The sequence below is a fragment of the Theobroma cacao genome, chromosome 7 (genome assembly GCF_000208745.1).
Source record: "Theobroma cacao cultivar B97-61/B2 chromosome 7, Criollo_cocoa_genome_V2, whole genome shotgun sequence".
NCBI lineage: Eukaryota > Viridiplantae > Streptophyta > Magnoliopsida > Malvales > Malvaceae > Theobroma > Theobroma cacao.
In genome coordinates, this window is record NC_030856.1 from 180,269 (window position 1) to 197,195 (window position 16,927).

A 16,927-nucleotide genomic window follows, 5' to 3' on the forward strand; every position below is an offset into this window, starting at 1 on the left:
CAAAAGCAATAAAGCAATAGGAATAAAAAAACCAAGTCTACATACCAAGGAAAACTAAAACTTTCAGTCCTTTGAATAAGCATTAGGTACCCCATAGCCTTAAAGAACGGCCCATTGTGAAGAAAGATCAGAGAAATATCAGCCTCAGCTTTGAAATTGAATCCAGCTATCCTAGACTCCTAGTGGTAAACGAAAAGTACAGTCTGTGTGTGCATGAAGCGGAAGCTGAGGCTTTGTTTTTGTTTTCTGGGTGAAAAAGGTAAACCTTTTCACTTCAGTTTTGAGCTCGAAGACGCAAAAAGTAGAGAGTGGAGTCGCCGTCAGAGCTGAGTAAGCGGGAGGATACTTTTTTCCAAACTGTCCTGTGTGAAAAGAGATGATGTCAAGTCATGGGCCGCGACCAACCCTGAAACCAAAAAGGTTCTTAGATTATTCAATGGACTAATGCATGCCACGCTTAGCACAACAACCCCCTGTTTTGTTCCAAGTGTTCCACGGTTCTGTTTGTTCTTATTTCCCCTTCATTTCTCATGTTTTGGAGAGTAAATTTCACTAGCAATGATGATAATTACAAAAAGGGAAAGGAAAATTACATGTTGAGTGGTGGACAAATTGCTTATACATATACTCTCTATGCATTTGGTTGAGTGGTTAGAATTCAATCCTACTGAAAATAGCAATACAGCTAGTAATTAATTCCTTTAATGAATTCGTGTATAACTTAATTTGACGGCTCTTTAGAATTTGTGTACATAAAAAAGCCTAAAGTCAGAAACAGGGCACATCATCATCAGCACTCAGCCCCTTCCCCACGAAACAACTGAAAAAAGGAAATCTTTTCCTATTTATTTTTCTTGTTTAAGAAGACAAAGAAAAATCAACAAGAACCCATTAAATCATAGCAACTATAAGTAGTCTGCCCAAAGTTTTAAACCCAATCCTATTTCATTTCTTTCTCCCATTTCTCTTCTTCTTCATTGTTTTCGATCAGAATTAAGAGTTGATTCAAAATCAAAAGACAAGAAAGAAGCTGCAAGCTTCGGCCTTGGCTTGAGATATGCATCTCTACAATGCATGGCTGCCCCCACCGGTTGCAGAAGAGACCAAGAAGGAGAAAGAATCCTTCTCTCGGGTCGTCTCTTCTGTCAAGAACCTTTATCGACCCGATGACCCGGATTCCGTTTACTCCACTCTGAAATGGATCTCTGTTATCGACCTGTAAGCTCTAATTTCTTTCTCCAATCTTCTGCCTTTCCTTTCCTTTCTTTTTCTTTTCTTTTACATTAAATTCTTGGTGTAGAAAGTCAGTTGGGTGCTTTTCTTTTCAGTTTTAGTTTTGAATTGGGTTGGATTTCGGTTCAAGAATGACTCAAAGGGACATCTTTTTCCTTGAAATTTAAGCTACCCAGTATAGATAATTAAGTTATTGCTTAAGAGTTTTTGACTGCTCATGGAGTTTTTATTAAGGTGGAGGGGAAGGAACCTAAAACAGGTAGGTTGAAGGAGGACGCTTGCAGTACGCAGGCACTCAATCTTGAAGGAGCTATTAATGATTGGGACTTACTAGTTTTAGTTGAGACCTTCAATATGGAACTTTTGGTTTTGGGAGTTGGTGGGAGAAGGTGTTACTATAGCTGTGCGTCCTGAACAAATCATGACCTCTATTGTAATGTTTGGTGGCATGATTAAAGAACCTTATAATCCCTTTGCAGTTTGAGCCATGTTGAATGCAGTCGGCGTGGCAGGCACTGCACATGGAAAACCTGAAAATATAACATAGACTGAGCTCTACACCGACTAAGTCAATTTTCTTGAAGTCTATCCTTAACTGTTTGCTAGCAAGTTTGGTGCCACTGAGCAAAATAGAGGTGAGAGATGGGTGGTGGACCATGTGTGTCATTCTATGAGTAGCATTTTCGTGTTCTTTACATAAGATGACATCAAATAGTATTGACACCAAGGCTTGAGCATCTTCATACTGGTAGTTATTTTTAGAACTGTTTAATTATAACTTGTAGGACATCTTAATGCCATAAGAATACCTGCATTGCATCATAAGGAGAGTTTTATAGCTGTTTCAGGGTGGAATCTTTCATTTATACTTTATGTTGGACTAATCTCCTTTTGTTTTACATGATTCACAAAGTGCTTCCCCTCTGAATAAAAATTTCTTACAAACAGTAACTATTACATTTGGCAAGATTCAAGTTTATACGGATATTTAGTTATAATGCATACATGTCCCTTGACTATCTATGTCAACAGTTGTTTAAGTTGAATTGCTGTGCGTACTTGGTGATATGAACTGTCTATTTGTTAATGTCACTTTCGTGGTTTCATTATTAGAAACGCTTTCAGCAAAGTGGATGTAAGTAGATTATTTGTTGTTATATGACACCTTGACAATTATGGTGGATTACAGGGTGTCAAATCTGACTTATTATTTGTTGCTTTGCAGTTTCATAAAGGCAAAAAGTGATATATCTTTGGAAGACGTAGATTCAGTTGTTGAGATTGGCTTAGAATTATTCCATAAATCACAGAGCAAGCTTTATGCTCAGGTGGTACATTGAATCCTTGAAAGAATAATCTTTTTATTTGTGCTTCTGTCATTCTTTTTCTAATTGATGGTTCCTTTGATACATATTAGGTTAGATGGGGAAATATCTTAGTCAGATTGCTTAATAAGTATCGAAAGAAATTGTCCTTGAAAGTTCAGTGGCGGCCTTTGTATGATACTCTTATTCATACGCATTTCACAAGGTTAGTTATAGACATCTGCTACCAATGATTGCAATGTGATAAAAAGGGTGATAAAATTGCTATGAATCTTATATAGTATGAATGTTCATGTTTCATTTTGTATTTTTTGAATCCATATTATTGGTAGATGACATTGACAAGTTAACAGAAAGCTTTGTTATCTCTTTCCTCCCCACACTCCCTTTTTGCCCTTACTCCCTACAGTGTCGTGGTAATATTTAAGGTCATAACTACCACCGATGGCATGCCATTAGGGTTCTCAATTTTGAACCTTTATGATGTTAAGTCTTAAACTTAATCCTTGTCTTAAAGGAAGGGATTTCATAAACATTTTCCCATAAGTCATCTCTCTTTAAATTTCAGCTCAATAGTTTACCCATTCTTGACCTCTTAAAAGTCCCTTATGTGTTGAGTTTAGTTTATTTTAGAACTTTATATGCTGCTTGTCCTTTGATTATGTATGTTTTTCAGGAATACAGGTCCAGAGGGATGGAGATTGAGACAGCGGCATTTTGAGACTGTTACTTCCCTTGTTAGATCATGCCGACGGTTCTTTCCAGCTGGTTCTGCCTCGGAGATTTGGTTCGAGTTTAGGTAAGTGCTCTGAGGTTCCTTTTTAATTTTCATAATCAGCTCTGAGATATGTATTGTTTCTCCATAAACTAGTGTGATCTTTTTGTATTTTAAATGGACGTCAAACTCTCAAACTGTCTTGAGAAAAATTTAGTTTTTGTTCCATCTGATTCAATATATTTGGGCATTTATACAGTTGATGCTAATAAGAGGCTACAAAATAAGAAATCAAAGCAGTCACTATGGTCTTTTGTATTGGGACCTTATTGACCTCCTCCTTTAGTATTCATGGTTCTTACAAGAACTCTAGGTCAGGGTTTTTGAGTACCTTGTGAAATAGAATTATCTTCTGGTAATAATGGCTAACATTTTAAGTGCACCATTAAATATCTAAAAGATTTTTAACATATTCTCAGATCTCTTTTGGAAAATCCTTGGCACAATGCAACCTTTGAAGGAGCTGGATTTGTGAGACTCTTCCTTCCTACAAATTCAGACAATCAAGACTTCTTCTCAGAGTAAGAAAACATATATTTGGGGACTATGACCTTGTGGTTTTAACCTCAGTACCTTGAGAAAATTAATTTCCAATCTTTGGAATGGCAGTAATTGGATTAGAGAGTGTATGGAACTCTGGGACTCAATTCCAAATTGTCAATTCTGGAACGGTCAATGGACTGCTGTTATGGCTCGTGTAGTGAAGAATTACAAGTTTATCAACTGGGAGTGTTTTTTACCTACATTGTTTACTAGATTTTTAAACATGTTTGAGGTGAGTGTATTATTCAAGTGTCCTTAAACCGTATATTTTGTTGGTTTGGAAGAAGTGATCCTTCATATCCAAATAGTTGAAGTTGCTTAAAGCTCATACACACACACACACACACATTTGCTGATGAGCAAGATTTAAATTTATTCTTTGACAACTGTTTATCAGAGACTACATTTAAAACATAAGCTGATCTGAGCCTTCTATAATGAAGGCTTCTGTGTGCTTTTCATGCTTTTGTTGTTACTCTTTCATGCCTTTCTTTTTCTCAATTCTTCTTTCCATGCTTGCTCTTTGGTTCTATCTGGGATCTTATTGTAGTTTTAATTTTCAATCAGCTTTGTTATTGTTCTGATTTTTTCTATGTTAAATTTCTCCATTCCAGGTTCCTGTGGCAAGTGGAAGTGGATCTTATCCTTTTTCTGTGGACGTACCCAGAAATACAAGGTTCTTGTTCTCCAATAAGACAGTCACTCCAGCAAAGGCCATTGCAAAATCAGTTGTAAGATAAAAAACCATGGCACTTATGTTGCAGGGTTTTTGAATTGATACTCATGTATGGTTCCTAGTATTGTTTTTTGATGCTCTATTTGGAAAACATATTACAGGTGTATTTATTAAAGCCTGGTAGTATGGCACAAGAACATTTCGAGAAATTGGTCAACCTCTTAGAACAGTTAGTTTATCGACATCTTTAATGCTCTAGTTCTGTTTTCAAGTTATATGTTCTATTCAAGTGATTCTATTTATTGGTTCTTAGATTGTTGTTGTTTTTATTTTTTGTGTTTTCTTCGTAGATATTACCATCCCTCAAATGGTGGTCGGTGGACTTATTCGTTGGAGCGATTTCTGCTGTATTTGGTGATTACATTCCAAAAACGCTTACAGCATGAGCAGCAGTAAGTATCTTCTGACAACATTGTGTATGTGTTCTGCATTTGATCTGACATGTATTCTACTTATGTGCTGTGATTGCAGGAACACAGATAATGATAGTCAGGCTGAGCTTTACTTAGGAAAATTAGAAAGGAGTGCATTTGTCAATGTGCTGCTGAGGCTTATTGATCGTGGTCAATATAGCAAAAATGAACATCTTTCTGAGACCGTTGCTGCAGCAACATCGATCTTATCCTATGTGGAGCCCTCTCTGGTACTTCCATTTTTGGCTTCTCGATTCCATATGGCCTTGGAGACGGTTAGTAATGTTGTTGCATTTAGCGTTTACAACATTTTAATCATAGTAGTACACTGGTCTGATTGATGTGACTTAATTATCATTGCTTGTAAAATTATGTGTCTTCCATCGTCTTAGCTTCATTTTTCCACTTTTGTGTCTAGTCAGATGACTGCCACCCACCAGTTGAAAACTGCTGTGATGTCAGTAGCATTTGCCGGGCGGTCTCTTTTTTTCACATCCCTATCAAATGGTTCAGTTAACCCGGTTGATCTTGGAGGTGGTGATGATACATTCATTGATCTTCTCATGATTTCATTATCAAATGCACTCCTTGGTATGGATGCCAATGATCCTCCTAAAACCTTGGCAACAATGCAACTAATAGGTTCCATCTTTTCCAATGTAAGCTCCAAGTCTCTAATCCTCAGAGCAAGTTGGCTCAAATTTAATCTTTTTCAACTACATTTTTTTTCTTCTTTTCATTCCTTTCCCTCTTATTCACTTAATAATTACAGATGGCTATGCTGGATGATAATATAGATGAGCTCTCGTTCATGCCCATGATTCGCTTTTCTGAATGGCTAGATGAATTCTTTTGCCGCCTATTTTCATTACTTCTACATTTGGAACCCAGCAGTGTTCTGTAAGTAATGGGTGCTACCGGTCGTAGTCTTTGTTACATTATATTTGGAATCATTTATTGCTGTTTTTGCAGGAATGAAGGCCTTCATTCATCAGCAACATCAGGAACTTTTCTGGTTGAAGATGGACCATACTACTTTTGCATGCTTGAAATCTTGCTTGGGAGACTTTCAAAACAACTATATAATCAGGTTTCTGTTTTTGGATTCAAATGATAAGTTCATGGATTTTGTTTTTTGGGAATCTGTTCTTGTTAACTTTCCCTTTCAATCAGAACAGGCTTTGAAGAAAATCTCCAAATTCGTTTGGACAAATATTCTTCCTGGGGCAATTGCAGAGGTAGGACTGCTTTGTTGCGCATGTGTTCATTCAAATCCAGAAGAGGCGGTTGTTCACCTTGTAGAACCAATTTTATCATCTGTTCTATCCTCTTTGAATGGAACACCTGTTACAGGATTTGGAGGAAGAGGAATTCTGGATCCCTCAGTTTCAACCAAGGTTTTTGCTTGTCAATGGTCTTCTTGGTAGCTTTATTTCTCTTCCAGATTTTCGTAGTGGAAGTTAATATATTTTCTTCTTGTTATTTTCGTTTTAGGCTAAACCCACCCTTTCTCCAGCTCTTGAAACTGCAATTGATTATCAATTAAAAATATTATCAGTTGCCATCAGCTATGGAGGGTCTGCACTTCTCCATTACAAGGATCAATTTAAGGAAGCGATTGTTTCTGCATTTGACTCCCCTTCTTGGAAGGTTATTTTTTTTTTTTGCCCATGCATATAAATAATGTATACCTTAATCTAAATGAGATGCTCTTTGAAAAAGTTTTGTTGAGTTTTTGTTCCTTCCCTCTCTCTCTCTCTCTCTCTCTCTCTCTCTCNGTTAAGTTTGTAGTTTGTTTCTTCCTCCTCTCTCTCTCTCTCTCTCTCTCTTTCTCTCTCTCTTTGTGACTGACTTGTTTTAGATTTCAGGTTAATGGAGCTGGTGATCATCTTCTTCGGTCACTGCTTGGAAGCCTGGTCCTATATTATCCTATGGATCAATACAAGTATTTTATTTTCATTTCATTTGTTCAAATAATTATCATTGTTGTTTTGCAACTTGCCTTGGAACAAAATAAAGGAAAATCTGGCTTTTAGGTGCATCTTGAATCACCCTGCTGCTGCTGCATTAGAGGAATGGATCAGCACAAAAGATTATTCTAATGATGGAGCACTGAAGGCCCCTAAATGGCATATTCCAAGTGATGAAGAAGTTCAATTTGCTAATGAACTTTTAATTCTCCATTTTCAATCGGCTTTAGATGATCTTTTAAGAATATGCCAAACTAAGATCCACTCTGATCCAGGTAAAACACAATTGTCAGGTTTTTTTTTTCATGCAAATATTTATTGGTGGGGGATTTTAGTTTGAAGGGATTTTTTTGAATCGTGTTGAAGACTGATAGATATAAAATTTTCTGGAAAATCCCTATGGGAATGAGTGCTTATTTGTTTCTTATCTCATTTTCGGGAATGTTCATGAAGTATTATTTGTTGAGAAATGCCAATCTAATATTGTTTTGTTTAATAGTTAACAAGTAACTGTTTCTTACTGTCACTTGTTAATTTCATATTATGATATAAAATAATATTTTTTGACATTCATGTTCAATTTATGATGCAGGCAACGAGAAAGAGCACTTGAAAGTGACTCTTTTACGTATTGATTCTTCATTGCAAGGTGTATTATCTTGCTTGCCTGATTTCAGGCCATCTTCCAGGAACGGCACGATTGAAGACTCTAGTTATCCTTCTTTTCTAATAGCTGGAGCTACAGGTTCAAGAGTTGGCAGCAATCAACTGCGGGAAAAGGCTGCTGAGGTTATACACACTGCCTGCAAGTAATATTTCTAATTTCTTTGCATCTGGGTATTATTCTGTCAGTCTAAGCAGCTATAGTTGCTGAATTTCTTCTGCTTTTGCTATGTGCACAGATACTTACTAGAGGAAAAATCAGATGACAGCATTTTATTGATTCTCATTATACGTATCATGGATGCTCTTGGAAACTACGGTAATAGACACTATGTACAGATGGAATAAATTTCTTAAACTCATGGGAGATGCCCTTCTGACCTGTGTCTCCTTCCTCACATCAATTTATTTTCCGACCTGTTTCATATAGGAAGTTTGGAATATGACGAGTGGTCAAATCATAGGCAGGCTTGGAAGTTGGAATCTGCTGCCATTGTAGAGCCTCCAATAAATTTTATAGCATCTTCACATTCTAAAGGAAAGAGAAGGTACAGAGTTCTATCCTGATGTCCCTTTTGACAATTACTGGTACAGTGTTAGAGGATCATGGCATCTAATTCTGAATCTATTCTTGTATTTAGGCCTAGGTGGGCTCTCATTGACAAGGCATACATGCACAGCACATGGAGATCTTCTCAATCATCTTATCATCTGTTTCGTACCAATGGAAATTTCTTGCCACCAGACCATGTAATTTTGTTGATGGATGATCTTTTAAATCTTTCTTTGCATAACTATGAAAGCGTTCGCATGTAAGTCCTCTGATTTTAATCATTCTGTCAGGTCATTCTACCGCTCACCTTGCATTAAATTTGAATATGTTTAAATGAGCCAGTATTATGAACAGCAGCAGACAACCACATTAAACATTCAATCTTGAAAATCCGTGTGAACATGTTCCAGGAAGAATAGTCTAGTACATTGGAACTATATGAGTGGGAACTGTTATCAGTTTATTTGTTTATTGAAATTATACTTCTAATGACAATTTTACACATCTGCTTATTTCAAGCTGTTAGTAGAGTATGCTGGTTTATGTGGGTTACAAGATCGAGGTGAAAACATGTTTTTTGATTGTATCTGATGATCTCTTTTGCTTGTTTGTTAGGCTTGCTGGAAAATCTCTGTTGAAGATAATGAAGAGGTGGCCATCTTTGATTTCAAAGTGTGTGCTCTCTCTGTGTGAGAATTTGAGGAAACCTAATTCACCGGACCATGCGGTTCTAGGTTCTTGTGCTGTGCTTTCTACACAGACAGTTCTGAAGCATTTGACAACGGTAATCATTCAGCATAAAGTTGTCATAGTTTATTCTAAAATGTTTTCTTATATATACTCTATTCTTTCAGGATCCACAAGCATTTGGTTCATTTCTCCTTGCAATTCTTTTAAGGTTACCTCAGTTTCTTGGCTGGATTTACTTTAAAAGTGCTGCTCTTAAAGTTACATGAAATGGCATTGGCTTTATGCTTTTTTTCCCCCCATTTTCAGCTCCCATCATGAATCACTGAAAGCCCAGAAAGCAATCAATGAGGTATAAGTCTTCTCTTGCAGTAATATTCTGGAGGTCACCTGTCAAAATCTCTTTGCTTATAATTTCTTTATGCTTCCAGCTTTTTGTCAAATACAACATCTACTTTGCGGGTGTGTCTAAAAACATCTTTAAGACAGTGGATAATCACATAGATACCCCAGACTTTGCAGATCTGGTGTCTCAGATTGGTTCAATGAGTTTTGATTCTACGGGTTTGCATTGGCGGTAAGAGTAACTATATTCCCACTTAATATACTGATTATTAATTATGGACATTTATATGAGCAGTCATGCATTCTACTTTTATTATATATTTGCAGATGTGCATTACTTTCAGCTTGATGATGTACACATTAAAGAATTATTTTTCTACCAGACTTTGAAATAATATGATATCAGACTGAGGCTCTTCTTTTTTTTCTTGGGTTTAATTCTTCTGTTCCAGGTATAATCTGATGGCTAACAGAGTTTTGCTCTTGTTGGCCGTGTCATGTAGGCATGACCCAAACTTTTCACCAAAAATCCTTGGTGAAACTGCTGGTGAGTGTTTTTCTTGGCCAATGGATTGTGTCTTAACTTCTCCTGGTACTTTTCCCATTACTTTAGAAGGAATTTTTGGAATCCAGTTTTTATTTATTTATTTTTTGCCTGCCTAGGACACTTCCTAAAGAACTTGAAAAGTCAACTTCCTCAGACAAGAATACTTGCAATCTCGGCTCTAAATACGCTATTAAAAGATTCACCTTATAAGATGTCAGCTGATGATCGACCACTATTCTCTGGGAATTCACAAGAAAATGCCGAATCATCCCTTGAAGGAGCATTAAGGGAGATATTTCAGGAAGAGGGATTTTTTAATGAGACCTTAAATAGTTTGTCCCATGTCCATATAATAACTGATACTGAGAGTGCATCTTCTAGAGGAAATCATGGAAATTCTTCCTTTCAGAGCTTGGCTGACAAATCGATCACCCGTTTTTATTTCGACTTTTCAGCTACATGGCCACGTACTCCTAGTTGGATCTCTTTATTAGGAAGCGATACTTTTTACTCAAACTTTGCTCGTATATTTAAGCGGTTAATCCAAGAATGTGGAATGCCGGTTTTACTTGCACTGAAAAGTACATTGGAGGAGTTTGTCAATGCCAAGGAGAGGTCTAAGCAGTGTGTCGCTGCTGAAGCATTTGCTGGAGTGTTACATTCTGATGTCAATGGCCTTTTAGAGGAATGGGACAGCTGGATGATGGTCCAGTTGCAGAACATTATTCTTGCTCAATCGGTGGAATCCATTCCTGAGTGGGCAGCTTGTATACGTTATGCAGTTACAGGAAAAGGAAAGCATGGAACAAGAGTTCCCCTTCTGAGGCAACAGATTTTGAACTGCTTGTTGACACCTTTACCTCCAACTGTAACTACAACTGTAGTTGCGAAGCGGTATGCTTTTATTTCTGCTGCACTTATAGAGCTATCCCCGCAAAAAATGCCTGTGCCTGAGATACAGATGCACAATAAACTTCTGGATGAATTGCTGGGTAATATGTGCCATTCATCGGCCCAAGTAAGCTTGCCTCTCATCTACATATGTAAATTTCTATGCATGGGAAAATCTAAATAGTCCTCACTTCCGTTTTCCATTTGTTGGATGGATAGCCTTACAAATTTTGATATGAATATTGATATCATGATGTTTTTCTTATAATGAATCTCTCATATAATTCTGTATTGGACAGGTAAGGGAAGCTATTGGGGTTACCCTTTCTGTGTTGTGCTCTAACATTCGGCTCCATGCGTCATCTTCGCAAGATCATTCGAATGACAGGGGAAAGACTAATATCAATAACCAACTTAAGGAGGAAAATTGGGTTCAACTACTAACGGAAAGAGCATCCGAACTTGTTGTGAACATTCAGAATTCTAGCCTGTCTGATGTTATAGATACCTCGACAGATATAAGTACCAAAAATGGTTATCAGAATGGTGATTCACAGGATGATGTCAAATGGATGGAAACTGTATTGAACTTTTAGTCTCTTTGTTATTCTTGATTACTCTGAATGTGTTCTTCTTTAACTTTTTTAAATCTCCTTTGATGACTTATCACATTTTGTAACGTGCAGTTATTTCATTTTATCATATCAACTTTGAAGTCTGGAAGATCTTCATATTTGCTTGACGTGATTGTGGGGCTTCTATATCCTGTAATTTCCTTGCAGGTATGTGAAGCTAATATTTTGCTTCTATTTCTCTTAGATTCTACTTAGGTGCTATTATTTTTTATTGCCTTGTACTCACTTGAGCACTCTAGTCTCAGGTAGCTAATTGTGGTTTTGACAATCATGTTTGAGAAAAAGGAGAAAGGAAAAAAAATCATTACCAGATACTGAAAAAGTTCTCATTATTTTAGAGATTGGAATATGGAAGTAATCGCAGATGATGAAAAAGATTTTCATAGCATTGACAATATGGTTTACTTTAGTTGCTCTTTTTCTTTCTTGCTTCTTTTGAATTTGACATAGAGCTGCCTTATTGGAACTCTCTCTCTCTCTCTCTCTCTCTATTACTTTAAGTTTNCCTTACTTTGGTAACGTACTCTCTCTCTCTCTCTCTCTCTATCTTTAAATTTTGGCTTTCTGGTAACTGATTTCCTTAAGATTTAATCATGTTTGGCCATCCTGACTTTTATAACTGAGATATTTTGGCCTTTGGAAGGAAACGTCAAACAAAGATTTGTCAACGTTAGCAAAGGCAGCATTTGAATTACTAAAATGGAGAATCATTTTGGAACCCCATCTCCAGAAGGCTGTTTCTGTTATTCTTTCTTCTGCAAAGGATCCTAACTGGCGAACTAGATCAGCAACTCTAACATATCTACGAACTTTTATGTTCAGGTGTGTTACTTTAAGGATTTATATAAGGACATTGGTAATTTCCTATTTTGGCAAGCTAGTTGGAGGAGTCACCTCCTGCATATAGCTTTGGAAAATTTTGGTATGGATTCTAATGCAGTTGTGTGCTTTATTACAGGCACACCTTCATTCTCTTGAAAGGGGACAAACAAAAGATCTGGAAAACAGTGGAGAAGCTACTTCAAGACAACCAAGTGGAGGTAGATTTTTGGCTAAATCTTCAATCAAAGAGTGGCATGTGTGGGCTATATTAATAGTAGACTTTATTAGGTGGGATTTTTAGTGATAAAGAGTAGGAACTGACTGAAGGTATCGGTATTGTTCTGGACTCTGAGATGAAGTACAAAATGACAAAATTGAAGTCAATGTGCTTTTAAAATAATTGTTTTATACGTGATTTTTTTTTTTTTGCCTCTGTTTGAGGATCAAGGTCCTTGGGCAGGAAATAGGATATTATTACTTTCAACTAAAATAGCTAAATTTGCTCAGGTAAGAGAGCATGCTGCAGGGGTGCTAGCTGGCCTAATGAAGGGTGGGGATGAAGATTTAGCTGGAGATTTCCGTGATAGGGCATACATAGAGGCAAATTCCATTCAAAGAAGGAGAAAGACAAGGTATTTCTATGTTTTCGTCCCGTTAAACGTTATGTACTTGATTTAATGAAAACTAATATCCTTTTGATGCTAATAAGTTTCAGATAATGGAAATCAAAAGCTGAAAAAGCACTAAGAAAAGACCACATTTTTCTTTTTGGTGGGGTTAGAGATGATTGCTAAGTTATATCCTTATGCTGTTATGCATGAGATAATTAATGCTAGTGTTGCTAATGTTGTGATGATAAATTTAGTTTCTGTGATGAATCTCAATTGGGCATCTCTACGAAGGAAAAACTATCACAATATAGATTATCAGACACTTTCTCTTCATGAGAAAAACCATCAGCAATATAGATTATCAGATACTAACTCTACATGCTTCCATCTGCATCAGATTTCTAATGAATTTTTTAAACATTCTTTGTGGCTGAGTGAGAATGATGAAGGCATACAAATAAGCATCTTAATCATAATTCATAAATAAATAGCTTATTTATGCGTAAAATACATGGTGTTCACATTCACTTGTGTACTAGGTCCTGGTATTCAAAATTATTGCTGTTGTTAACATCTATGCTGGTCTAAAAATCATTTAACTTATGCATGCAGGAATGCAAATTCTGGACACTCTGTGGCATCTGTACATGGTGCAGTACTTGCTCTGGCAGCTTCGGTGTTATCAGTCCCATATGATATGCCCAGGTTGGTCTATGTTAAATATAATAAACAGTTAAAATGTTAGTAATAAGCTAGGTTATGCAAGATTCATAATGTTTATGTGATTGAGAAGGAAGTAAACAATATCTCTGAAACATCCATGTACCAACTCTACCTCCTAAAGTTGCTTTTTTTTTTTTTTTGAAGCATGAGGTCCATTGCCTAACTAATTGGAATTTCACAAATTGTATTGCCAATGGAGCATGAGTCTGATGCACAAAAAATGCATACTTGCCATCCTTGTATTATAACCTGACAAACACATTGTAAGAAATGTGGGTGAAAAGTGTGGTTACTTTAGAAGAAATGAAAAATATTTACAGAAGAAAATAGTGGAGAAACATGGTCTCAGAATTCCAAAACTTTTCCATGGCTGATACTTTCCTGGGTACTTAAAACACTGCATAAACCTCCTGAAGTTAAATTAGTATGAGGCTGAATGGGTTAATATATTGAGATAGGTAGGTAGACACCTTGACATGCATTTCACCTGCATAGTTGAGTCTGTGATATGGATCAAAAGGTGACCCTAGGAAACTTGGTCATTCGAGGAAATTTAGATTGTTCAGGCTTGTTGGTTTGGAAAGATAATTTTTGTTTAGGCTGGGCTAAAGTCCTCTCATTTATAATCTTATCTGCTTTAGTAGCCAAGCCCAGGATCATGCTTCTATCTTCAAAGTTTTCCTACACATTTGAATTCTTTTACTTGTAGCCATCAAATTTGCAGGATTAAATGAGATGCTAAAAGCCATTGGAACTCCTTTTTCTTCTCCTTTTGAAAGGCGCTCTTTATTCTGCTTTGTCACCTCTTCAGTCAGTTTCTTTTTGCTATGTTATTTATGTACAGTGTTATTTTGCAGATGGTTACCTGATCACGTTACATTACTGGCTCGCTTCAGTGGGGAGCCATCACCTGTAAAATTGACTGTGACAAAAGCAGTTGCTGAGTTCCGGCGTACGCATGCAGATACATGGAACGTTCAAAAGGATTCGTTTAATGAAGAGCAACTTGAGGTCTCTGCAAAAAACTATGAATTATCATGGGCTGAATATTATGATGATTAGTTTTTGTTTTACATTTTCCTGTTTGATGCTTGCAGGTCCTGGCAGATACATCGTCCTCATCGTCATATTTTGCTTGATCTACATTGCTTTCCTTGAGAGAGAGAAGATTTATCGGAAACACAATGATTGAGAATAACAGTGACAAATTTTATGATTTCCTTATAAGTTTCATTGAAATTTGTAAAATGAGTTTTATTTACATTGCCTCATATAGCCTTTTCCCTAAGAAGTTTATTCTTCCTTAAGAAGTTCTTGCCTATACTATTCTTTGTTGTTAAAAGCTTCTCTATATATAGGATTGATAAGATCATCAGATGGTATATCCCATAAAACACAATCTGTATTGAATATGCTTGATGCATTCTTAATTTCTTTTCCACCTTCAGATTCATCTCCGTTTTCATCCTTTAATTTGTCATGAGACCTGCCTTGTTCCCCTGCTGTGCATGTGCTTCCGGTACACATACTCTGGCTCCATGGTGAGCCACCCCCTTCATTACCAAAAGATGGACCATACTGAAATCCAGTAACAGAGACAGGGAAAACACCACAGGCCCCTGCAAAATTAGCCGATGTTGCCCCAGAAGACTCCCATGGCTTATTCAGGGGTAGCATGTCAGGTTCTTGCATAGCTCTCGATAAATTCAGTTTGATCTTCTCAACTGCATCATCTTTCTCCTCTTGTTTGCTGGTAACATAAGGAACTGTGTTTGTTCCTGGTGCGGCGTTTGATTGTTGAAGCTGGAAATCAATGCGTTTCTTAGTGAGGAGGTGGAGCATTTCATCTTTGAAACAGCCAAGTGCTGCTTCTGCTAGGTGAGCCACCTGCGGCGGAGCCAGCGTGGTGGCGATCTCAGCCATGAGGTGAGAGAAAGGCTTGTGGGTGACGGGATCAATTCCCATGCCTGAAAGCCTCTTCTTCAGCTTGGTGTTCCAATGATTTTTGACATCATTGTCGGTGCGGCCAGGTAACTGAGCTGCAATCAATGACCATCTGCAATGAGATGCCATTTACAGAGAGTTAATGGCTAGACCCGAACATATATTTATATAGATTAAAACAGATAGTGGATAGGCTTTATATCTGGTATGACTCATTCTAGTTTACCGATTGCCAACAACAGAATGAAGTTTGACAATAGTTTGCTCCTCCGCCTCTGAGAATTGGCCATGCTTAAGGTCTGGCCGGAGGTAATTGGTCCATCGCAACCTACAGCTTTTCCCACATCTTTGAAGACCTGGCAATTCCGAAATGTAAAGATTTTCTTAACAAAACAATAGATTTTACAATTGCCTCTTAAGAATTACATCCGAACAAAGCAACAGACCAGCATTCTTGGGGATGAGTCGCCAATTACGGGTGCCATGTTGGGCGATGTAAGAGGAGAGCTTGTTGTCTTCCTCAGGTGTCCATTGTCCTCTTTTCACATTGTCCTTCTCACAACATGGAATCCGACCCATCTTTTTTCTTCTTTCTTTATTCGTTTTCTTCACTCATGCTCCATAAGAAAATGCTAAGAATAAGGCTAAAGACCTGGCAACAAGAGGGGAAAAACAAAGAAGAAAGGAGTAGAATAAGCAATGGAAGTGAAAAGGCTTGGGCTACCTAATCTTTGATTAACTCGAAATTAAGGAAAAAAAGGGGAGGTGAGATTAGTTTTGGGGTACTTTTCTAATTTGATGGTTTTAATGAGAAAAGAAATGGTGAGTGGTTTATTGTTTATATATACAAGCAAACGTTGTTGCATATTGCATGGCAAATTCTCTACTAGGGAAAAAAAAGAGGAAAACGACATCAAAGCTGCATGATTTCATTAAAGAATTCAACGCTATTGGGCGTGTGAGGGATTGGCCGGTAGCTCACCCACAAGACACCCGGTCAACTCTCTCTCTCTCTCTCCCATGTTGACTGCCTTTGGGGTTATGCATGTGTTCGTTGGCTTTCTGCTTTGCTCACACAAAACCACCTTAAAGCTGCAGAAAGGTAAGGTTGTTTTCTTGCACGTGTGACTCATCAGCACTTTTCTTGCACACAATCATCATCTTTATCTTAAATTACCCCCACGAGTTGATGGTTATGAGTGAGTTTGTAAGGATCGATATTCCTGTTCGGATTTTCTTGTTGCTGCTGCCTAACCACTTATACAACTGTCAGAACTTTTAAAGTACTTGGTATAGCTGTTAATTTCAGTACAACACATGTCTTTGTATCCCCATCGAAACATAGGATGAACTTTGAAACCATATGTGTCCTATACTCGTGCTGTTTTCAATGTTGAAACACAAGGAACTAACCCTTTCGGAGTTGCTAAGATTCAAAGGAGAGATTGATGAAGAGAGACAGCCTGCGGATCCATACAGTCTCTGTCATGTTGACAAGGAAATCCCATCAT

General features: G+C 37.3%; 2 protein-coding genes across 3 annotated transcripts; one reads left to right on the plus strand and one right to left on the minus strand.

Moving 5' to 3' along the window:
* LOC18593184 (proteasome activator subunit 4) lies at nt 787–14,919 on the plus strand. Of its 2 annotated transcripts, XM_018124700.1 has the most exons (35): nt 787–1,218; nt 2,459–2,561; nt 2,651–2,763; nt 3,235–3,357; nt 3,753–3,854; nt 3,943–4,108; nt 4,491–4,607; nt 4,714–4,781; nt 4,903–5,004; nt 5,084–5,300; nt 5,448–5,684; nt 5,798–5,925; nt 5,998–6,115; nt 6,204–6,422; nt 6,520–6,675; nt 6,894–6,970; nt 7,062–7,270; nt 7,588–7,804; nt 7,898–7,977; nt 8,089–8,206; nt 8,300–8,470; nt 8,827–8,995; nt 9,066–9,109; nt 9,208–9,250; nt 9,330–9,475; nt 9,696–9,790; nt 9,907–10,808; nt 10,981–11,262; nt 11,368–11,463; nt 11,960–12,138; nt 12,275–12,356; nt 12,646–12,770; nt 13,362–13,454; nt 14,330–14,483; nt 14,570–14,919. In XM_018124700.1, the coding sequence occupies exons 1-35, from the start codon at nt 1,058–1,060 to the stop codon at nt 14,609–14,611; spliced, it is 5,454 nt and encodes a 1,817-aa protein (XP_017980189.1). In that variant the 5' UTR covers nt 787–1,057; the 3' UTR covers nt 14,612–14,919. The 2 variants fall into 2 exon arrangements, with proteins under 2 accessions (XP_017980189.1, XP_007020340.2); XM_007020278.2 differs by lacking the exon at nt 787–1,218 and having other exon boundaries at nt 2,495–2,561; nt 2,656–2,763.
* LOC18593185 (transcription factor MYB80) lies at nt 14,706–16,864 on the minus strand. Its single transcript, XM_018124702.1, has 4 exons — nt 16,399–16,864; nt 15,863–16,068; nt 15,643–15,772; nt 14,706–15,528 (listed from the first exon to the last, which is right to left on the minus strand). Exons 2-4 carry the CDS (start codon nt 15,993–15,995, stop codon nt 14,796–14,798), a joined length of 996 nt encoding a protein of 331 aa, XP_017980191.1. The 5' UTR covers nt 15,996–16,068; nt 16,399–16,864; the 3' UTR covers nt 14,706–14,795.